Raw genomic sequence first — 24,963 nt, 5'->3', positions numbered from 1 at the left:
CAAAAACTATCTTTAATAGATACGAAAAAAAATCACTCCCTAGGAAAACCCTATAACCCCTATATTACACACTAATTTCATAAAAAACGTTTGTTTTTTAACTGTTTTTTGCAAATGAAATTTAATATAGAATATATGTTATACTTCTCATATAATTATTATTTTTTGGGTGAGGAATATAATGAAAATTCTTCCAATTTTTAAGCAAGCAGTTTTAAATTATATCAAAATTGCTGTTTAGATGTTTATATATTTTACATTACTTTAAAATACTATCTTTAATAGATAGAAACAAAAATGGAAAATCACAGCAAATCCCTAAAATACATTTAAAAAAAAACGAACATATCTTAGCAAACCCTATACTATAGTAATATGATATTTTTATAAAACTATAGATACTCTAGCTTTATTAGTTTTGGGTACCATAATAAGTTTTGTAAATTCTTTTTATTGATTTATAGAAAATATCGCAATTAAACTTAAACTTCTGTAATCAATTCTACAACTCATAAATTCAGATGGTCGCCATTCTCTTCGTGTAACCCATATTCATATGCAAATCGAGAGGAAAAAAAAAGAAAAGCCAACCGTCGACGAGGAGGAAAAGGGGGAAAAACAAGCTGGCGGTGGGAGTTGAAAGGCATTTCGTGTTGATGTTGCGTTTTCATTACGCGCAATTTCGGCTGCCACGCCCCTTGCGTTGTTAATTTTCTTTGATGCCGCCGCGCGCGAATTGAATTAAATTCTATTAAAAAGTCACCAACATACAGCAGCCAGGATATATGTACGATATATGTGTCGAAAATCTGGGATTTGCCGGTTACTTTCAATTGTGAACGTGTGTTTTTGGCTAAAATAGGTGGGGGGGGGAGGTTTAGAACTCACCTGCAAATTGGGCGGACAATGATCCAGTAGCTCCAGCATATGTTTGATATTCTGCGCATCCTGTATCACAAAATTCAATTCCATATCGAATTCACCGCCGACCAGCTGGAAAAATATAAAAAAAAAAATATATTCAGAGGTTAAAAATGTGTGCAATTTTGTATAGTTTGTATAAACAATAGGTGGGTGGGTAGAATATTGTTGAGAAATGTTCACAATTAGTTGAAATCATTTTTCTCTCTATTTTTTTAATTTATTTTGTTTGGCCCTCTCTTTTGCATGTGGATAATCTGGGGGGAAAAATATGCGAAAAGTTGACGGCAGATTTGTAATTGGTAAAGTTTGAATTGGAAATAATGGATGTGTGTGTTTTGAGAGCGTGTATTCAAGTGGGGGCGGTCACGGGAAATGGAAAATGGGAAATGGGAAATGACTGACAAAAGTTTTTTTCAGGGGGGGGGGGTCCATAGCGATGAGATAACAGAACAGAACATAGGATGTCGAACAACTAACTGTTGGCTTAAATCCGTTGATTGGGTAAAATCAATGTAGTTTCCATTTATCTAGACCACACAAAAGTCCAAAGCCCCAGATAACTTTACCGGCTTCCTTTAATTGAAATCAAATGAAATGGTAGAGCAACATTTTCGGGTAATCTGCATGCTATTTGTTATTCCCTTTGTCAAATAATTGAGTTCAGTAGTTACTTTTTTAAAAAAGTTTTATAGTTTTTTGGCAAATATTTGAAATTCTGCTTTCTACACAGAGAGAATTATTCAAAATACATTGTTCTTGAATTGAGAACATTCGTTCTTAAAAACCGTGTAAGTACATTTTGGTATACATTTTCTCAATATTACAACGTAATGGTGAGAAGAGAAAAGTTAAATTGTTAAGATATACCATGTAAATACCGCCAATTCAAATTGATTCGAGAAAAATAAAAATATTTTCAACTTCAAAAATGTTGTTCTATTTTAAGAACATTTTCAATTCAGATGAGAACGTCAGAATTTTCTCTGTGTATGTAACTTAAAAAAAGGTTTTTTTTTTTTGCAAAATATTTTAAATTTTACTTTCTAATTTGAAAATTAATGCAAACAAAAATTTAAATAACAATCTATCAAAGTCAATTTTGGTTTCTTCACTTTCGTACCTATAGATTAAATACTCATTTAAAATATCCTGAACCTAATTCTATTTGATGGATGATGATCGGTCTTTAAACGGCCCAAATCTATACCCCATTTTGCTATCACAAAGTGAGTTTTGAAGGGAGTTGGTAAGGGATTATCATTTAGCAAGCCAAAAGCCTTTTGCTCCCCTACCATTTATTTTCACCCCTATTATATTTGAACCCCCACAACTTTAGTTTCCTTGGGCTTAGGGCTAAGTACAGTCGAGTGTGTTAACTGCTTGAGAGCGTGTCCTAGACACATCCTTTTTGCCATCGACGAGCAATCAGGACGTCCTTTCAGCGGCAACAACAATAACAATCAAGGATGTTGAAAAGGGGGTTGGAGGAAACCCACCCAGTCACGTCACAAAAACGATGGCGGCAAAAAAGGTTCTAACTTAATTATGCCAGGCGCCAAGAAAATCCACTTCCATCGAAATTTCGTAGAACCAACTCAACCCCCTCCACCCGTTTAAGACTACGCCCATTGTCGATATATATATAGATATATTTTTGTGTCGAAAAAAATTGTTTTTCATGCTTTTTGCGCGCTTTAATAAAATCAGCAAAAATAAATTCAATAAATTGATTAGAAAGCAAATGGGGGGAGAGAAAAGGACTTTTCTATGTCTAGCTCACAAGTGGTTACAAGTGTCCTTAGACCAGACAAAAAAACAGACCTACACACATACAAACAGGGCGATAAAAATCCCCAACTGTATTTATGTCTGTTTTTGTTTGTTTTTCTCGCAATTTTTTTTCTCTGGGAAAAACTAAGAGGGTTTTTTTCGAGGGGGGAGAAAGGGGGTGCTTTTGGCGGCCGACAGTTTGGCGCCTGGCCATCAATGGACCACACCCACAATCCCAGTGTCCTTAACCCAAACCAAACCCATCCAAACACCCACCCACCCACTCACTACTTTTCTGCGAGTGCACTCGAGAGCAGCTTTATAATTATGCGAAAACGATTTTACCGGCTTTTTCCCCAGCCCAACCAACATTGCTTTTCTTTTTTTTTTTTTGTTATCCCTTTTTGTGGTTTATGGCCACGGCCACGCCCACAATTTGCCTTATCACCTGGCAACAAATAAAAAAGGGAGTGGAAAAGCCAGGTAACAATATGGCCAGCAAATCTGTTGTGATGCGAACATAAAGCGAAATCAAAGCCAGAGACTTCTCACCCTCGGTTTTTGTTGTTCCCCACCGCTTTTCGTGGCAATGAAAACAAACAGCAGAGGAGCCCCCTAAGACCCACGGATTAGGCAGCAATTTATAATGCCTCTTTAAGTCGGTTGCCCAAGCCAATCCAAACCAAACCAAACCAAACCAGACCAAACCAAGGCAAAGCAAACCAAAACACCCAGCCACCAGCAATCTCAGCGGAAGGATTTTCCTCATTCCTCAAACAAGAGAGCTTACTCTAAAGTCTTTTGATTAATTTAATTTCCAGTACTTAACATACTTAAAAATTGATTTAAGCTACATTTGCAATATAAATACTTACTAAATATTTGTTTTTAAAGCACTCAAGATAATGGGAAATAAATAACAAAATAAAATAATTAATAGAACAAAAAAAAATAATAAAATAAAAAATATAGAGAAATAAAAAAATAAAATTATAAAAAAGGTAAAACAAAATAGTGAAAAAAAAAACAAAACAAAATAAAAAAATAATAAAATAAAATAGTAAAAAAAAAATAATAAAAAAACAAATAAAATTAATAATAAAATAAATATTAGGCCAAATAAAAATTAAGATTTTGAACTAATAAAAAAAACTAAACCATATGATTCCTCTAAACCATAACAATTTTAAGGTTTTTTTTGAATATATACATAAAGCTACTTTTACTCATTATTTGACTTATGCAATTTGTAATAATAATGGGCAATTTATTATTTAATTAAATTATATTGAACCCTACATTTTTGGTTAGTAGTATTTCATTGTTAATCATATAAATTAGCAAAAGACTTAAACATAGCTCTTAAAAAAGCACTATAAATTCCATTAAGCGAAAACCACAAGTGTGACAAGCAACGAAATTCCTATTTAAAACAAAAAAGGAAAAACGAAAAGCGGAGAAAGAGCGTAGAGTGGTAAAGAAAAAGGAAAAACGCTCATTCATATTTAAATTAAACTTTGTGGAAAGTTTTTCCAGTTTTCCTACCCATCAAACCAGCCTCCCAATTAACGCCGCCACCCACGATTTTCCAACCGCTTCGCAGCTTGTCTTAGTACAAGCATTTTAAACGCCGCTTAATTATATTCGTCTGCCACCCCAAAGAAACCCCCCTGATTTTCCACAGTTTTCCCCATGCGCTACCCAGCTTTTCCCCAAGGATCCAGAGCTTCGCACCTTTTTCTAGCACATTTAGTCAATTTTAAGTTCATTTAAAAAATAAGAAGAAAAAAGTTTTTCCTTTCTTTCGTCGCACTTTGCTGTAGATTTTCTACATTTCATTTGTGCGGCGGAAAAGCTGTGGAAACTCTGGCATTGACGTGTCACCCATCCGCCTGTCACCTTGTTATCCCCACCCACCTGGTCGCTTATTTAAAGTAAATTGAATTTCTATTTTATTTAAAATGCGCATTGAGACGCACTAAAAGTTCTTCAAGTGCCCAAGCATTTCCCGGGTGAAAGCGTGGAAATGCCAGTTTTCCGGGGGTTTCCTTTTTTTTTTTGGCTGTGTGAAGGTGTAAAAATTACAATTTTACACCAGGCAATGAGACCGAAATTTCTTTCTTTGTTTTTACTTTTTCTTGGGAGGAACTCTGGGGGTCCTGAATTTCCCTTCATTCACTATTGCAAAGTGAAAGAGAGTTTGTCTTATCTCTTTTGTAATTCAATTTGATTTCAACAAGGAGTTGGAGGGATAAAAGTGGAAAATATAGAGGGGCGTTAACTGCATTGAAATTGTAATTGAGGCAAAGTTAACTTTTTGAATAAGTAAAAAAGTCAGTTTCGCCGTCCTATGGGAAAACGCTTACTAATCTTGTTATACCTTTAGTGAAGTAGTTACGTAATAAAATGAATAGTAACACTTGTAGTTTAAAATACATATTGTCGAACTATATTTAATTTAGGATTTTAATTGAACGAAAAAATGTGAAATCAAAATCTGAATAATATACCAATTTTATAGGTTTAAAAAATATATTTAATTAAAGAATTTAAACATGTAAAATAGCCAATTGCAAAATACAGAAAATAATCAAAATTTGAATAATATACCAATTTATTCAAATGTAATAAAAAGGAACAGGTTTTTAAATCAAAGATATCAATTAATATGAAAAATAGGTTTAGGTGATTATTTAAAATTTAATGAATAATTTTTTCTCTTCCTACTTTATTTTATTTGATATTAAATAGTGTTAAAATTAGTTTAAGGCGTTAAATTCTTGCAAAAAAATTCAAATAAAGTGGAAGATACATTTGGCTTTAAGCAAACCCAACTGTCGATTATCAAGTGTATTGATTACTTGTTCGCTCAACCTACGGACAAATTTTTTTTGGCCACATTTCCAGAACCATTGGCAATCCCCCAAGAACCTTGATTACGCCTATGCAGATATTCACAGCAATTGAGTCGCAGGTCTCGGTGAAAAACTGCCTTTTCCCCATTTCCATTCTCAAAATTTTTCCTTGGGTTTGGGGAAATGCGTTCCGTTCTGTTCTGGCTTTTCCGACTATTCTCGCCAGACTTGCTAGCACTTCTTCTTGGTTTTTCTTCTCTTTTTTTTTTGTGACAAGGCCCTCATCACCATGCCACTTCACTCCCCTTTGCTTTGTGCCGAATTTTCCCGACTTTCCCACCAGCCGCCAATCCCCTTTTCTTGTGTCATTAGGGAATATTCGCAGTTTTCTCGTGGTTAAGCTTTTAAAACAGTTTTGAAAAGTACACAGGCTCTGGGGTTCCCATGCCATCCACGCTTATCATACGTAAAAATTGTTGCCACAGTTTCGTTTTTCTTTTCTTTTTTTTTTTTTAACGCTACTTTTAAGTTCGGTTTTGGGTTTTGGTATGATTTTTTTTTATTTGGACTTCACTTCTTTGTGTGTTTTACTCAATTTCTGTTTTACTTTTGCTGGGAACCAAAGGAACCGAAAGAAAAAAGAATTGCTCGTTGGGGAAATTTTCCTGCACAAGTTTCTTTTTTATTGTTTTTCCTTCGGTTTTTCGTATTCTTTTTTTTGTTGTATTTCCTTTGGCTTTCTTGGCACCTCCTTGAGGGCTTCCCAAAAGCAACTTGGTAGATTACTTTTGATTGTTCTATTTGAATATTTTACAGCTGGCATTGCGGCAACTCTCCGGCTGATGGCCTCATTAGTTGTGACTCCTTTGGGGGGGGGAGATCTGGGATATATCTTTTCTGCTCTTTTTTTTTTGTTTGTTTGTGTGTTAGGAATTATTGATGATCTGGGGGAAAACTCCCTTTATACGAAATTCGAAAACCCCCCACATCATTTATCATGACGAACAATTGCCCCAGGACCAAAACATTCTCCTATAATTATTATTCTTCCACCGCCATTTATACTGGCTCATTTCTTTGATAAAAGGATTCCTTGGATTCGTATACACATATACGCATAACTGACAGACATCAATCAGATTCCTGGAGAAAAAAACAAGGCAAGGAAACAAGCGTAGAAAAACAATAAAACAAAAATATATGGGGATAGGTGCGTAGGATGCACTGTAAAAATCTAAAGAAATATTTGATTCATTTTATTATATCTTGAGCCCAAGTGTATTGGATCGAACCATATTATTTGAATTTATTTTTTATGATATTCATATACATAGATCTTTAATCTATTGGATCGGATTATATTATTTAAATTTTTTGTTGTGTTATATCTAGATCCTAAGTCTATTGGATCGGACTATAATATTTAAATCAATTTTTTTTATTATATCTAGATCCGTAATCTATTGATCGGATAATATTATTTATTTATATAATTTTTTATTTAATTTGTGATTTTTCGTTTCGTAATGGAAATTGTAAACAAAGTAGGCAATCTACGAAACTTCAAGGCCTTGTTCGTCTAGCCATAGGGTTTTACATTCAGTACAACACCCGAGCTCGTCCAGTGAACAACTCCGTATTTTCGGTAAATTTTTGTTAAATTTCTTTTTACAAATATTTATAAACTATTTCAATAGATTTCTTCATAAGTTTTCGGTTATCTCGCGGAGTTTTTTCTTGTCGTGAAATTTCGAGCGTCAGATCAGATATTTACCGTCGTAGGCCAGCAGGTCCTTTCTATCACTGTTAAAAGCTTTGGCTACGTGGCATTTCTTCGAGAGGATCACATCGAAAAACACAATTGCTTTTTAGTGCATTCGTTTTGTTAACTCAAATTTAAGGTTGGCCACATTAAAATTTTGATTCACGTTTATTAGGACTATATGCCTAAGTCCAGTCTTGAATCTTTACAATTTTTTCTTATAAGTGTAAGGGAAAATTTGAAACTTTAGATTTGAGACTAGACTTAGACATGTAGTCTTTATGAATGTGAAGCAACATTTAAATGGGGCCAGTTTTAGATTTGAGATAACGAAACTTGCCTACATTTCGGTATGGCGACAAACAATTGTATTTTTCAGTGGAATCCTTTCAAGGGAATTCCACGTAGCCAATGCTTATAGCAAGGATAGAGAGGACCTGCTGGCCTATGTCGATAATGATCTGATCGGTCGTTGGAAATTTTGCGATGAGGAGGTCCGAGAGGCGCTTAAAAACTTATCGATAATGAGGACTTCGAAGAGGAAGGGGTTCAGGATGTTGAGCTCCAGTTCTGCGGCTTGGCGGGAACCTGTTCACCAGTCTCCAGTTCCATTTCAACTACTAGAAGCTCCTTCAGGACAACAGAGTCTTCGTTCATCTGGCGATTCTTGTGGAGTTAATTTTGCAAAGAAGGTGGAGAGGGCCGTCCTCCCAATGCCAGGGAGGATCTTCGCTATAGTCATACGTCCAACGAATCTTCTCTACAAGTGAATAACGTCCATCAAAGAGAGAGAAGAAACCTTATCGAGCCGGCACTGCAGAAATGGGAGCTTTTTCAGATCAAATCATTCCCAATAAATAACAAATTTTGTTAACAAATTGTATCCCATTTCCATGTTCGATTTTTCCGTATTTCCAATGGTTTTTAGAATGGGAACCCAAAACTGCACTTCTAAATTCCATAACTTCGCTATTGTAACCCGATTTTGTCGTGAGATACCTCTATGAATTTGTGGTTCAATTTTCTAATACTCTACATTCAAACATTTCTTTTTTAAGAGGGTCAAAATTTTATCCCATTTCCATGTTCGATTTTTCCGTATTTCCAATGGTTTTCAGAATGGGAACCCAAAACTGCACTTCTAAATTCTATAACTTTCGCAATTGTTACCCCATTTTGACGTGGGATACCTCCATGAATTTGTGGTTTAATTTTCTAATAATCTACATTTAAATATTTCTTTTCAAAGCGGTTCAAAATTTTGACCCTTTTACATGTTTGGTTTTTACCTATTTCAAATGGTTTTCAGAATGGTGACCCAAAATGGAACTTCAAGATTCCATAACTTCCGTTATTGGACTCCGATTTTGAAGTGTGATACCATTATGAGTTTGTGTTTAAATTCTCTAATGATCTGCATTCAAATATTTCTTTTCAAAGAGTGTCCCAATTTTGACACATTTTCATGCTCGATTTTTCCATATTTCAAATTGTTTTCAGAATGGTGACCCAAAATGGAACTTCAAGATTCCATAACTTCCGTTATTGGACTCCGATTTTGAAGTGTGATTGGTTGAACTCTACATGCAAATATTTCTTATTTATTATTTTAATTTATGTGTTATAATATTCGTATTCTATTGGATCGGATTATATAAATTTTTATTTATTTTTTAATATATCTGTATCCGCAATCTATTGGATCGGATTTAATTATTTGAATTTATTTTTCATTATATCTTTAACCGTAATATTTTGGATCGGATTTTATTATTTGAACTTATTTTTTATTATATATAGGATCCTTAATCTATTGGATCGGATTATATAATTTTAATTTAGTTCTTATTATATCTAAATCCCAAGTTTATTGGATCGACTATACTCGTGTTATTTTAATTTATTTATTACCTTTGAAGGTTATTTGGTTAACTGTTAGTTATTTTTTGAGCTTTTCTTATCTTCAATAACATTTTTCTCTGTGTATACCTAGATGTCATGAATTCAGGTTGCTTTATCCCGCCCTTTTTTCAGCGTTCAACATTTATTTATTCTTTGGTTTTTTTTTCTTCGTTGCCTTTAATCTGTTTTATCTGGCACAGCTTTCGCTCTTCTTGGCTTCTTCTTATCCTTATCAATATGCAAAAGTTCGTTCCGGCAGAAAAGGCGAAGAAATGGGGGGGGGGGGGGGGGGCTGGTGTGGGCGTGGCATGTTGGAAACTTTTGGCTAGGAGAGGCAGCTGATTGAGTGTATAGTCCAGTGGACAGGAGGGTTGGGGCGGGGGCAAAGGGACTTACTTCCCTGCACTGGAAATTGTTAAGCATAGACATTAAAATAAATTTATGCCATAAAAATACACACACATACAGATATATATATATATATATATATATATATGTATATAAACACTGGGTGGATCTGGAAGTTGACTGAGCACAGAAAACGCTGAAAATTGTTTATCGCCATGAAAAGTTTTCAGTTTGCCCCCGCTACTGGTTGTTCTTGTTGTTTGTTTGTTTGTTTGTTTGCTTGCTTATTTTTCCTATGTTCCATTGCATACTTTGCAGCGCATGTGTTTGTCTGCGAGTGTGTGTGTGTGTGTCCTGTGCCTGTGTGCGTTTTCAGTTAATCGAAAAAGTTAATCATCGAAGTTTTGCGCCGCCAGAGCTGCTTGGTCACTGCGAAATTTATTTCACGAAAAACAAATGAAAATCAAAAAATTAAAATCGCTCTGTAGAAATAGAATAATCGACTGGGGAATACCCTTTAGTCATATTGGAATTTATTGGAGAATTTATAAGAAGTATACACTGCTGACTATATTATTCAACTTTCATCCTAAAAACCAGTTTTTATTTTTGACCAACATCTGAGTCCCAAAAATAGCTGATGTACCCCCTTATAAAAATTGCGAAAATGGGTAAAAAAATAAGTCTTCCTTAAAATGATGGGGATCGATAGCGATTGTAGCAAGGTGCTCAAAACAGTCGGTCTTTTTGCTGTACACCTTGATTTGGCTAAACTTCGACTGAAAAACCACTAAAAAATGTGTATTTTAGACCAAAATCTGAATCTCATAAAAAATGAGAAAATGGGTCAAAAAATAAATGTTCCTTAAAGTGATGGGGATCTATAGCATATGTAGGAAGCTGCTTAAAACAGTCGGTCTTTTAGCTTTACGTCTTGATTTGGCTAAACTACGACTGAAAACCGTTAAATGATAGGTATTTTTGACCAAAATCTGAATCCAATTTTTCGGTACAAAATTTCGACCACCCATGGAAAAATAAACTGCACATAAAAAAGAGTCGAAATTAAATTAGACATCAAATGGATAGCGGGTGTACATTTGGCAAATGAGAAACGGGGCTCTTTGCTTGAATTGTGTGCGTTTGTTAACTTCCTTTTCATCATCTGAATATCCTTTGGCCTACTAGACTTTGATTTGGAGGCTTACAATGATTACCTTCCCAGTTGATTGGCTGCCGGCCCAATCAACCACCCACCACCACCCATCGGGAGAATCTTCCAACCACCATTAGCCACAATGAGCTTCCTTTTAGCGGAAGTTTTCGACTGGCAAACATTTTGTAGAGACGAGAAATTGCATTGCATATTATTTGCTGATTGATTGAGTGATTGATTACTGGCGAGGCACCTTCGAAAATTTGGTATGGAAGAAAGAAAACCACCCTCTTTTGCCGCTTTTTCAGCTTTTACACGGGGGGGTTGCCACATCATCATAGTCATCACGTAGATATTTTATAGGCGCTCCACCATTGAAAGCTTTACAAATTGTCATTTGAGCCTTGGGGGGAAAGAAGAGAACGCTGAGTTATTAAGTGTCAAATGACAGTCCTCTTCGTGTCCTTTGACATTGACTTGACTGCAGAGACTTTCTTCCGCCAGCAAGCCATCCAAAAAAAATAAGAAAAATAAAAGACAGCCATTAGTTTGTCATTGTCTGCGACATCCTCGACTTTGAACGTCAATAATTGAGCGTAAAATATGATTTAAAAAAAAAAAAAACCTAAATGATGGGTGGGTGGATTCTCCTTTCTGCAAAAAAAGACAACAGCACCTGCACTTGTCTTGATTGCTGTCTAGTCTGACTTCTGGATAATAACGAAAAAATTCCACTTGTATTTTTTGTACATAGAATATATATACTAGATCTTTCTTTTTCCCCATTCTGCGCCGCAAAGTTCAATTTGAAAATGGTGGGTCTTGGTGGATAAGTACTGCTTGACTGCGCTTTTCAATCTGCACAAAAAGCCAAGGCAAAAAATAAAAAGACAGAGTGTGATAGAAAAGCACACATTACTTGCGCCACAACAAAATGAAAAATTAAGAAATCTTCCCCTCCTATCTCCATCTCTTTCTCGCACAGAGCACAAGAAATAATACAAGTAATGGAAAAGGAAAAGGAAAAGGATTCTTCTGTGGCTTTTCGCCAAGAATGCATTTGTCTGCTGATGCTGATGGCGATGCTCGTCGTTTCGACCGCAATTCATCAGGAATGGAATGGAACTTTGGCCAAGACAGCTGGATGTTAGGATGCGAGACAGGATTCAGGATTGGAACAAATTAGATGACAGGATATTAATCTGGCAAGCGGCCATGGTGGTTTTATTGATGAGTGTGTGTGTTTTAGTGGCATTCAGTTTTAGTGGCTGCAATCAAGGCGGCTCTGTTTGCTACAGGGAGTTTAATTAGGTGATTAAAGCCCACTGCAATATTTCCTAGATTTCCTGCAAAGACCTGGAGAAAGGTCAAAAGTGAATTATCACAGGTCATGTGTGCCTTAAAATGCCTCATAATTGCCTTTATCGTTGCGATTCTCTTAAAACGTATTGCAATTAACCTCAAATGGTATAGCACTTAAGTTGATTGCCTTTGAAATTCGATATATTATGATGCCTAGGCTTTGAGAATTATTTGACAAATGTCTGTACAATTAAATGGCATGCCATTTAAATTGCAATACTTGGGGAATCTATATACTTTAATGCAACTAAAGATGATTCTTATATTAATAAAGAGTTTAATAAAGAGTTTAAGTTCAGAACTCATTGATTATAGAATGGTCACACTATAAATGGTATATTTATTTGAATGTAATAGTATAATTCATTGATGAATATTTTGGTATATTAATTTTAAAGGTTTGCTAGATTTGTGTTTAGATATTTTCTAGAAAGTTTTCCACATTATGGTTTTAAGTGCTTGAAAGAAATAGATGCAACGCCCACTTTTCTGGGGATATTCGTGGAATGCACTCACAAAATGCTGAAATGGGCGGGTCTGCAGAAGGAAGCACTTTGCAACTTCCTTGCTGCAATTGGAGTGGCAAGGCTTTATGGCGGCTGCCACTTCGTTTTGGCACAGGTAAAAGACAAAAGAAACGGAATACTTTCACGATGGAGAAAAAAGCAGAAGAAAAGATACAGGGGAAATGCTGCTGAAAAGCCAACGGCCTCTATAACTCCGTCCCGTTTTTTTGCTTTTTGCTTTTTGCATTTTTCATTTTGCTTTTTGCAAAATTAGACAAAATTAGCAAGGAAGCTTAGCTTCCAGCTTCAGACTCAGCCAGAAAAGGAAAAATAAAACTAAAAAAAAAAAATAGGGGGGAAGGACGAAGAGACAAACTCTTGAAAGCCAAAAAGCCGCAACGAAAATGGGGAATGGGGGCTAAAAAGGTGGCCACTTTGCTTAATTAAACGCGCCAGTTTCGTTGTGGCTAGAGATTGAAAACTGTGCCAAGTGCCTCCAGTCGACACTTCAAGTGGCTCCCTCGGCTGGGGCAATTTTTAATTTAAATAATTAAAGAAAAGGTGCCAACTTGAGTTTATCAGCCCAAGAAACACGGAAGTCTTGGTGCAAAAAAAAAAAAAACGAAGAGGGGAAAAAAATAAGATAGGAAAACACCAACCCTGGTAAGTGCCATCAGCATTTGGCATCAGCACTTTTCATTTTAGCACCTTTCAGCAATAAAATTTTCTGCACAACTCGACAATTTTATGCTCTCCTTCCCCACAGACAAAAGGTGGGAAAACACAAGAACCTGGAGTCTGGGAAAATAGAATGAGAGCGACTAGTCGTAGTTAAAAGATCTACACGCTCCGATAGGCTTAGACTTTTTAATGAAAAGCCGAAAGGAGAATATCCTTAGAGCGGCACCCACCCGACCATCAAGAAAAAGAGGAAAGTCTTGTACAAAAGTAGCGCTAGTGAACGAGACTGCGATTATTTGCTGAAGATAAGGGCACATCCCTTTAGACCCGCAATCCCAAAAGGCTCAAACACACACCATACCACACCACACCATACCATACTAAAATGCCAAGATGGAGATGGTGTTGCCACGATAAGGTCACTTTATTGGGTGGGGTTAAAGAGGCGAAAACTTCTCCAACAAGAAGTATCTAAATATCAGATTATATCAAACATCTAAGGTGTCTTTTAAGGGGCACAAAGGAAAGTCATCAAGCGTGTTTTTCTTAAAGAATATACAAAATTCTGCGATTAAACCAGTTTTTTAAGATTTTTATGGAAACACACCCATATAATACTATGCTTTTTGGAGAATTAATGAAATATTTAAAGATTGTACAAATATTTTTTAATTTTATTTTCAAGGCAATGCGTATTTGTTCATATTTTGATCTGTATTTAAGATACAATTCACTAATTAGTCTAAATAAAATCATAAAATCAGATAAGGATTATACATACATTTATACAATAATAATAAGCCTACTATTGAGCATCTAAATTGGGATTAGAAATTCGGATTACAAATTCGCCCTTAATTGAATACAATGAATTAAAGACAGCCAAGGGGTGAATTTAAGACAATTCATTGGATTTTCCTTACTCCCCTCCACCTCCCAACCCCCCTTTTAGTCAGTTGCTTGGACAAGTCAACTAATTAGGTGCCAAATGAGAAAAGAAAGAAGGAAAAATAAAACTAAACGAGAAAGAGAGAGATGGCTGAATGGAGTCGAGTCGACGATTAGCTAATAAGACGATTGGCAGTGGCAAACTTTTGCCATTGGCCACTTTGTGAAATTGTTTGCCATATTTGCAGCTGCTGAAACTTTATCGGCCGTGGCAACACCAATACATGGACAATGGACTCACAGATACTAAATACACATATCTGTATACACACTGGCTTTTACGCATACACACATACGAACTAATCAAATAAACTGAACCAACTTGAGGCGATGAACACAACAGCAATAGAGTCAACAGAATGTGGCTGGATGGGCTATATGTCCTATGTCCTGGGATCAGGCGATGGCCACGCGCATTGAATATGGAATATATGCGATGGCAAAACACAGCCGCAGCAGCAACAGCACGGCAGCAACATCAACAGCACAGCAGCAACACCAACAGCAGGGCAGCAACAATAAGGACTCATGTCCAGTGCGGCAATATGAAGAGCCTTTATTAAGTAGAAGGTCATATCGAGTTACACACTTCGTGTGGAAATTTGCACAAGAAGAGGGAAACGGAACATGTGCGACTACACTGAGAGAAAAAAGGAACCCAAATGGTTCAGAAACTATGAAGTTGCCGAGTAACAACGCTTTCTTAGGTAAAACGCGGATTCTTTAGCATTTTTAGCCACATGTTTTAATGGAAAATAAATTAAATCAATAAATTAAAAATTTAGCGAGTAACAACGCTATAAAATCTAAAACGCGAATTCTTCAGAGTTTCTAACCATCTGTTTTAGACAAAAAAGAGAGAAAGAATAACCCAAATGGTCGATAAATGAAAAAGTTAGCTAAAACGCGAATTCTTTAGCATTTTTAGCCACGTGTTTTAATCAAAAATAAGTGAGATCAATAAACTAAAAAGTAAACGAGTAACGACGCTATAAAATTCAAAACGCGAATTCTTTAGAATTTTTAACCATCTGTTTTAATCAAAAATAAGTAAGTAAAAGATATTGCTCAATTAGCCACTTGTTTTAATCAAAAATAAATTCGGCCAATGAAGTACAAAGTCACCGAGTAACAACGCTCTTTAAGCTAAAACGCGAATTCTTTACCACTTCTAACCATCTGTTTTAATCAAAAATAACTAAGCAAAGGATATTTTCTAAATTTCTTTTTTATATTAACTAATATATTTTTCTTTCTGCATCAAAAGCACTGGAAAGAGAAAAGCGAGATGGGTAAAATATCACAGAGTCGGTGGGTTAAAGTTTGTCAAGCTGTCGCTGCTTTTCCGTGGCAAGTGGCAGACTAATTAATGAATTGGCATAAGTTTCTGTTTGGACTCCACATACCAACCCAACCCTCTAAAAATATTTCCACACACTGTACTCAACATAAATGTCAAAAGTAAGAGGAGAAAGTAGCACAAACTATGTGTTATAATTTACTTTGGGTTTGCCTTGCTTTTCTTTTAGGGTTCTATTCGATTACAATGCCCAGATGAAGTTATATTTTTGTTGGAGCTAAGGAAACTCCGTTGATTGTCGGGTGGTTAAAATGGGGCGGATTTAAGAACACAGGAATAATAAATATGATAGGAAGCCAGACAAATCTTTAACTTTTAAACAACAATTAAAAGAAAAAAATTATGATATTATTATAATAAGGTAGAAACAATCAAGTAATTGATCTCTATGAACTTGCATTGAAAGAAATGTCGAAATAGTTTCATCATCTTACCAAAAAACGAATCCCAAGACAATAATAATAATTCAAGAGGGAAGATTTCCAATTTGCCACTGGCAAAGGCAAACATTTCTTGGTCATTAGTGGAAGTTCGGCTAATTGCTGAAAACCGAAATTCCAGCTTTCAGCCACCAGTGCCTTGAACCACCATTGAAGCTGCCAGCAAAATTGCTGCCAATTAGCGAGTCTTGTGCGACTAGGCAATTATTATGCGCTAGATGTTGCTGCGGCTGATGCTGAGCCAAATTAGCGACAGCAACAAAATAAGTTTCCCTGTTTAACTACTCTACTTCTCTCCCTTTCCCACTTTATTTTCCCTGGATTTTTCTTTTTCCGCCACCCCATTTAAGTGGTTGAGCGAAAATGGTAGCATACTTTTAAGCGTTGCTTGTGCTTTTTTTTCACGGCCAGCGGGCCATAAAATCCACAACAAAAAATTGCATAATTTATATATATATATATATATATATACTATATATATAGCTACGCGTTTACGTTGTATTTTAAATCTAAAACCACGAAAATGTATATATATAAAGAAGGGACATTAGCCGCATTTTGTCTTGGCAACCACACACACACCCCTAAACCAAAAAAAAAAGAAAAAATATATATATATATATAGGAAATACACCAACACACGTGTCCATTTTGTGCATGCGAATCACGTAGGTAAAAAAAGAGGCGGCAAAGGGGGCGTGATGTTGCAAAAATGTTAGGTGTTGCTGGTGTTTTTGTAGCTAGTTTAAATGCTCAACGCCATGCCATGCTCATTTTTTAGTGAAGTTTTATTCGAAAAGACAAAGTCTACGACATGTACGTGCAACAATACACAGGGCAAGAGGGAGATGGCACTACACTACAGAGCCACAGGAGAAAGGGACGGGCAGAGGCTGGCCAGAGAGAGATGGCTAGAGATAGATAACTAGATAGATGGCACAAAATGGGGCCGCGCGATATCCATTCAGATAGATGATGGGCCATATGTATGTACCTGCCTTCTCTTTCATTTTCCCCCCATCTCTATCGCTATCTCTATCTCTACTTCTATTTCTTACTCTTTCTTCCTTTATTTTTTGTTTTTTTTTTTACACACAATAGCAAAATTGTCAGATTCTTGACAACATTTTCCAGACAGACAATGAATTTCAAGTGCCAAAATGTGAGGAAAGGCATTCGCCTTGTAAATTGAATCGGTCCTGCCAACTATTTGATCCTGTTGGTATTTACAGTAGCTTTTCAAAAAAAAGAAATGAAACAATGAAGAATTGCAGAGGACCTTCTCTAATTTTGCTATTCTAATATTTGTTGTAGAGTGCATTCTAGAAAACAATCACGTTTGCCCACAATGACTTGCAGCTAAAATACTAATGGTTTAGGGAAATATCTTGAAGTACAATTTAAAATGTTTATTAAACATTTTTGTTATTTCTCATTTTACAGAAAAATATTTGAAAAATTCGTTTAATTTTTCACAAAATATAAATTTTGCTTTTACACCACAAATTCTTCCCTCTTTTCATATTTGTTCTTTTGCTTCTCTCGTTAATAGCCTGCATATCCTTTTGCAAAAAATTTCAAATAAAAAAATACCAAGAAAAATCAAGATAGCTCCTTTAATTGAAATAAAAGCTTGGATGACCATTAAGCTGACACATATTTGTATAAATACAGCAAATATTTGAACAAATTAAGTTTCCTATTTCATAAATTCTAAGACACAGAGAAAACAAATGTGTGATATATTTTCATACACCCCCCACTGCTGATTTTACCTAACTTCTTTTCGCTTAGTGCATTTGTCTGAGTATTTGTTTTATGGTTTTAGTTTGCGCTTAATAAACTGTTTAAGTTTTGAAATGCAGACGGCTGAGTGGCAGACAGAATGCTTCAACAGTCGGGCCAACTTATTGTTCAAATTGTGCCACTGGCAACAAACACTTGCACACATGCACTCATTCATGCACACCAAAAATACACACAGATACACACACGTGACTGCATAATAAGCAAGTGCTTGAAAGGCCTCAAAAGCAAACAACAGCAATAGCAACAGCAACACGAGTGGAACAAGCCACCTCAACGATTCTGTTTGGGTTGCTGATGATGCACAACCAGTCAGTGGATAGGGACAATAGGGGGTTTAAAACGGGGTTTAGAATGCCCCAAAAGGGGGGGGGGAGGGGTGGTTTGGAGAAGGGAAGCCGGTGTTTGTGCATGTTTGCCGCATTCGGAGTGTACGCAAATTTGCATAGATTCAAGCATCACGTTCGCGTCTCACCTGTCCAAATGGGGAAAATCCATAGAGGGTTTCCCCTCTGGTAGAAGAAAATCCAAGGGAAAAGGTTCAAAAATCCCGACGAGAAGACCCCACACAATGCCATTAGCAATTGTCTTTACATCCTGACATTTAATAAGCAAAATCAGTGAGGAACTTAAAAACAGCAAAAAATTTAAGAACTTTAGTATTCCATACATAGTGTGATTGTTAATCCATAGGTAATTTTTTTAGTTTCCCCAAAATGTTTAGAGATTTATAAAATATATGCTTTATAAAAGAAACTTTTGCAACTCAAGTGCTAACTTTAATCGATTGTCTGCACTTTGCGATTATTTTTTTTCTATTTCTTTATCGATATCATCTTTTAAAGATGGCTCTTAAGCTACAACAACCTCCCTTAAGGTCTTTTTGCCGCCCACGTCAACATTTTTTGAAATTGATGATGTCGACGCACATTATGAGGTTCAATATCCTGGATAATGACGACAAATTGCGCAATATTTGCACCAGACATCGGCCAAAGGGGGCATGTCCTTTAGGATCTTGTGGGCGGTGGGTTGGCTTGGATGTTGTTTGGTTTGGGTGTGTCATATAGCTCGAGTGTCCTTGGTCACCAACTTCACTGCTGTTACTGCGGTCAAACATGATTGATGAACGCTAATTAATGCGGCGGGCCTTGTCCTCGTCTCATTTCAATTCGCTCACAAATTGTGTAATTAATTCTCATCTCGAGTGTCCCTATAATTATGACGCGCACAAACGTACAACCCCTCACAAATTCTCTTCACTTATTTTCCACCCAGCCACTTGAGAGGACCTCAATGTCGCGTTCATCTCGTTGAGTACCTACTGTAGTTGAAGGACTTTCGAAAAAGAGACTACTTGGTTAGAGATACCTTTTTTTATTTGAAATTATTTAAAAAAAAATTGTTTTCTTTTATAAAACTCAAAAATAAATGCACTTCCTTTTATAATACTCTCCAATTTTGAGCTCGACAGTTAAATAGCCCTATTATAACTACATTTCCTACATTTTCTCTGATACTTTTTCCTTATTTATGCCATTTCCTTATAACCATCTATATTACCCTATTTATCACTCAGCTTCGGAGGATTATTGAACTCGTGTGGGTGAGGGGGGGGGTTTCCAATCGCAACGATTTAAGGCCACCATTTTCCACGGTTAGTGTGGTTTCTTTCCCCTTTGTTCCCCTTCCGTTCCCATTCCATTCCATTTCGTTCCGTTCGCTCGGTTCGCTTTGCTTCAGTGGCAGACTGAATTGACAATCATTTTACACTTGGCAGGATATTATGTAAATTGCTTTTCATATTTGTGCAACATTTAAATTCGCACAAACACACACACACACACACACATATATATATATACACACCAATACATAAAAATAAAGGAATGAAGTGGGAAAGAGAAAGAAAAGCGGATGACAGCTGCTTGAAAAAGTAGGCGGCGGAAAATTGTGGGGTGGAAAGTAAATCACGACTTTGGTCGATGGTAGATGGTTGATGGTAGATGGTGTTGATGTCAAAGCAAAAAGGCAAGGATGAATCCCGGCAACATCATTATAACGATAGGCAGCGGGCCCCAAAGGCTGATTGAATGCGAGACTGCCTGACTGAATGACTGACTGGCTGACAGGCTGAATGAACGAATGAATGAATGAATGAGTGAGTGAATGAGTGAATGAACCACTGACTACAGCACGAAAGAGACGACAGACTCTCGAACCGAAAGAGACGGATGTATAGAGTGGAGGCCTAAGGGAGAAATTAACGACGCGTGAAAAGCCTATCGCCGATTTTCAAATGGGGCATGGCCACACTGCAGAAAAAAACCTATAGCAACCAAATTGAATTAAGAACTAACTAACTAATTTTAAATGTACTTCCAAAAAAACCTTCAGTATTTTCCAATTTTCAGAATCCATGTATTTCGAAGACCTGATTAGGAATAATTAGGTCGAAGAGCCATTTCTCAAAAATTAAAACGAAAAATATTATTATTTTGACCATTATCAAACGATATTTCTAGCAAATGGAATATCAAATAATATTTCTGGCAAATGAACTTTTTCTGTTAAGTTAAAAGTTTATTAGAATTTTTATTTTTCACTAATGGGTACTTGTATGTCGACTTCTATATAGCAACAGAGTAACTGTATCTACATTTCCACCTCCCTTTAGGTGTGTCTGTGTTTTTTACGTTTCTCTCGATTTTACCGACTTTTATTTTTGTATTTTTCACAGCCTTGGCCAAAAAAAAAGTTGGGGGGAAAGAAAAAAAGGGAGAAAGCAATCGCAATGTGTCAGTTTTAATGGGCCTGCAATTGCCGCAGGCGCTTGATGTCGGTCTACGTCTCTGTCGCCGTCTCATCCTGCTCCCGTATCCCTGTCTCTTTCCTCCTTTTCATGGCGAGGATTCGCTGGAACCGATTGGGTGCTAAGTGCATTTCCAGGCCGACAACTCCCAACCCCCTTTATAGAGTCTGCAATTAAGCCCCGGGCCAGAGGGCAATAGACAAAAATAAAAATACAAAAAAGGCATATGGCATACAGGCTGATTTAGGGATGCCAAATTACAAGCACATACACTAGACCCATCGAAAAATGGCCAACAATGTTTATTGGGAACAAGTTTTTAAAGAAGAAGTAGCAGGTTTGTCCCTCTACATATTTAAGAGACTGGCATTTTTCAATACATTTACACAGTGTGCTAAAGGTTTGTCATATAACATTAAAATATATGTGGACAGCAGTTCAAGGAGTCTAAGAGTTTGGCTACTGAACACTTGAATATAGTTTTTGAATCAGAACTAAATAACCACCATATCATATATATGACACAAAAAATGTAACTACAATAACAACATCAGTCTCTACATAACAATAAAAACTACATTTAGTTTTGTAGGGATTAAAAATTGTTGGCAATGAAAAGCACACACATGAACACAATTAACCGGAAATTCGAGTAAAATAATTAAATATCAAATATCCAATTTTTTAACGTTCCGGAATGACTGATATATACAATACCATTGGCCAACTGAGCTTCATTTAATCACAAAAAAATTGCAGCGTTAATTTATTTGAGCGGGGACACTTTGCTAATTGGTTTCATATTATGCATACGCTCTGTGGTTCTGTATGTTGGGAATTTTCTTTTTCGTAAAAACATATATCAATTGAAAGCATTCTGTATCGATTGGTGATCTACCTCATGTGACAATAACCAATTTTTGTATATTAAGATTCCTTTACTTTCTCGAAGAATGATGGAAAAATACCGAAGCATATAGCCATAAAAAATTCACAAAATTATTATAAACCTAAAATATTTTAAAAACGTCACACAAATAAATTGTTCACAATATCTTTAACAATTAATTAAAATGTGATAAAATCCCTAGCGACATTTCCTGAAAATAATTAATCGAAAAAACCAATAAACCATTTGAATATCTGCCAGCGAGCAAATTCAATTAACATCACTCACTGCCTGTGCATTAAATAAATGTTTAAAATTTTGACTTTGATTTCATTGTTCGGAAATCGGTTTTCCCCCACGACAAATCAACAAAACTGTCCAGATACTTGGAATACCTTATATGTTTTGGGTTTGGGATTGAGATTCATAAATCTGTTGGGTATTTGCTCTTCATTATCTTCGCTTAGAGGGACTCACCTGTAAATAGAGGAAAACAGAGAGGAAAAAAGGCGTTAGTGAGTGGGTAAAAAATTTGTGTAGACAAGCTGAAAATCTTTATTACACACGCCCAAATGTTCTCTTTTTTTTTTAGGGGGGGCGATATGGGGAATGGCTTATGGTTGTGGGTTTAAAAAGGGCCCATAAACTAGGTCAAAGGTACACCCCATGCATGCCTGGCAAAAATTTAGTTATAAAATCCCAAAATCAGCTTGCCGCAGGCAGGGCTCTGCGAAATGTATTTGCCTATTTACAGCCTATTGCACATTTTGATGGCAGACCCAAAAAAAAAAAGTAGGAAAAAAAATGGAAAAAAAGAAAACTAAGTCGAGCGCAAACCGAAAACTAAATTGAATTGTGCCATGTGGGGGGAGATGAAAATATGGGTGTGGGGTGTGCGGAGTGTGAGTGTGGGGGTATGGATTTTTGGGTCTCTCTCCCTTGATCTCTACCCTATGGAATTTGTATTTTTCGGAATCTGATACTCCCCACCCTCACCGACTTACCGAGAATGCTTTGAGAAATACCAAACACTGTATGATGCCCTCCATGGTGTCGCCCGTTAGGCAGAAGGTGCCCGTTAGATGGCGCCCCTTGCGGCCGACTGTCGCCGCCGCCAGCGAGGCATGGACCAGCGCCCTCTGTTGTCCATTCCCGGCGGTGGCCATTGTTGTACCGCTCACACCGCCGCCCACACTGACCATGCCCTTGCCAGCGGCGGCGGCTGCGGCGGCAGCGGCTGTGGCCACAACGCCACTGGTCAACATTCGTGGCAGAGGCGCCGCTCGCATCAGACGCTCCAGCGAGTCCATGGCGGGGTGTTATCGGTATCGTTATTGTTTGTTATCGCTTATCGGTATAATCGTTGATTTTGTTTTTTGTTCTTTAATTTGTATTTAAATCGATTCCTTGTTATTTCGTTTTGTTTTTTTTTTTGTTGTCGTTTAGTTGCACTCGAGTTGTTTGGTTTTTCTGGTTGTGGTTATTGTTTTTCTTAGTCTGTCAACAGCGCACATTTTACTCAACTGCAAGGAATTTTATTTTTTTTTTTCGATTGTTGAAGAGAAAAAACCCACAAAAACCGAAAAACAATACCAATCACAAAAAAACTTTGCAATACAATTTGCCAACAAGTTAAATAATAACAAACTAGGTAGTAGAAACTCACAAAAAAAAAAAAGGAAAAGAAAATAGTAGGAGAAATACATGGTTATCGGTCAACGGCAGGCGAAGAACTGAAGCTGCAGCAAAACAAGTGACCCACAAGTCACAACTACTACGGTCCATATATAATTTATAGCCAGGACATAAACAGAGACAGAGAGAGAGAAAGGGATGGAAAACATTGGGGGGTCTCTATGAGGACTATCAATAACCAGCAGAAAGTAGGCAACGAAAACACCATAAAGAAATGAACAGAATGAGACGAGCAGTAGTAGAAATGAACTGCGAAATGCAAAATGTCATTGTGATGACTTTGTGGCCAGCATTTGGGCACTTTGTATACCGAAAAATACGAGCATATTCCACAAGAAGCCAACATGACGGCAACTGAGAGCATCAGTCACGCCCCCAACACCCCCCCCCCCCCCCCACATACCCCCTCGAACTTTTGACCGCTGACTGGGGACTAATAAAATTCAAGTTAAATGGTTGTTAAAAATTTATAGCAGACGCCTCGGCTTCCGTGTGCCATTTTGAAGGCATTGAGAAAACAGCAACAGACGTTACAAACAGCAAGGCAGGGGCGGAATTTCAAGGGGGGTTGCAGGAGGTGGAGAAAAAAAGGGGGGAGAGGGTCGTATGGAAGTAGTCAAAAAACTGACAGGGGGTCCTATCCGATATTGTGGTCCTGCCGCATTTTCCAGGCAAGCCACATAAATTTTAGGTAAGCTGCTTGCCGTTTAAAAGAATATTTTACAAATGGCTAGATTTACGGAATCCATTTTTGTGCATAAATATAGGTTCTGTTAACCACAGGTTAATTATTTAAATACAAGTTTTCGGTACTTTGGGAGGATTGAGAAATATCTGACAACAAAATTACAGACTTATGGCACAAAGGTTAAATTTTTAAAATTTTGCATTTTAATTTAGCCTTGGGTTAAATAATAAAGTACTAGTCATTAAAGTCGTAACCACCAGTTTATTCTAATAAAAAATACTTTAGTTCAATGTGAATACAGCTTTATAATACAGTTACTGACTTTACGCACTCATCTGAATAATTCAACTTAAATGCTGGTTTAGAAAATAAATAATGCCTTCTTTGATGCCTTCTGATTGACTTAAATTTACACACTGTAGGCTGAGCAAAACTAAACCAACAAACTCGAAATAACTTTAAAATTCTTCAAACTTCTGTATTCTACTTTGATATGATATGCGCCAAAGAATTTTCCCTTGAGCTAAACAAAACCAAGTGGAAACTTTTGCCGCCTGACCAAAGGCCTCATATATGTGTGTTTTCCCCATCTTATATTTTGTTTTCCGCTTTTTTTTTTTAGTCCTGGCAGCAGTTACAGTTGAAGAAAAATAAGCATACAGCTGCTTGACAGTCAGACAGGCAGGCAGTCTTTGGTGCTCTGGTTCCACTGACTTTGGCCATAGCTTTTCCTATAGCTTTTCCTACAGCTTTGGCTTTGGCTCTTCCGCTTCCATTGGTACTGGGCGCTTCGAGCGTAATTTATCTGCTGGAGGGGCTATGGGTATGGAATCCTTCCTGTCAACAGGAGTCCTACGTTCCGAGTTCTCCTTGGCCATGGGTAAAATTTATGCAAACCGACGTATGGCCAACAGGATGAGAGAGAGGATGAAATATATGTTCAGTGGAACTCGAAGATGGGCCACATGGGCAAAAAAAAAAAATAGAAGGGGAATGGAAGGGGAAGGGAAGTGGAAGTGGAAGGGAAGTGGAAGGGAAGGGGAAGGGAAGGCCAGTGTA

At 36.7% G+C, this 24,963-nt stretch overlaps 1 protein-coding gene and 1 long non-coding RNA gene across 18 annotated transcripts in view; one reads left to right on the top strand and one right to left on the bottom strand.

Moving 5' to 3' along the window:
- rg (A kinase anchor protein rugose) overlaps positions 1 to 24,963 on the bottom strand; it is a 193,888-nt gene that overhangs the window by 54,036 nt on the left and 114,889 nt on the right. For 10 of the 17 annotated variants that reach the window (XM_036821018.3, XM_036821019.3, XM_036821024.3 and 7 more), the window contains exons 2-3: positions 22,526 to 23,044; positions 889 to 993 (exon numbers count right to left, since the gene is read on the bottom strand). In XM_036821018.3, coding sequence (XP_036676913.2) covers positions 889 to 993; positions 22,526 to 22,831 — 411 coding nt within the window. In that variant the 5' untranslated portion in view covers positions 22,832 to 23,044. Of the gene's footprint in view, positions 1 to 888; positions 994 to 22,525; positions 23,045 to 24,963 lie in introns of those variants that run through there. The other 7 variants (XM_017067576.4, XM_017067580.4, XM_065867741.2 and 4 more) reach the window with 2 other exon arrangements.
- LOC136117339 (uncharacterized) lies at positions 7,119 to 8,189 on the top strand. Its single transcript, XR_010654870.2, has 2 exons — positions 7,119 to 7,194; positions 7,247 to 8,189. It is a non-coding gene; the product is annotated as an uncharacterized lncRNA (long non-coding RNA).

Source organism: Drosophila suzukii, chromosome X (genome assembly GCF_043229965.1).
Source record: "Drosophila suzukii chromosome X, CBGP_Dsuzu_IsoJpt1.0, whole genome shotgun sequence".
NCBI lineage: Eukaryota > Metazoa > Arthropoda > Insecta > Diptera > Drosophilidae > Drosophila > Drosophila suzukii.
Note: the sequence above shows the minus strand (reverse complement) of the source record. Positions and strands in the feature narration are given on the sequence as shown.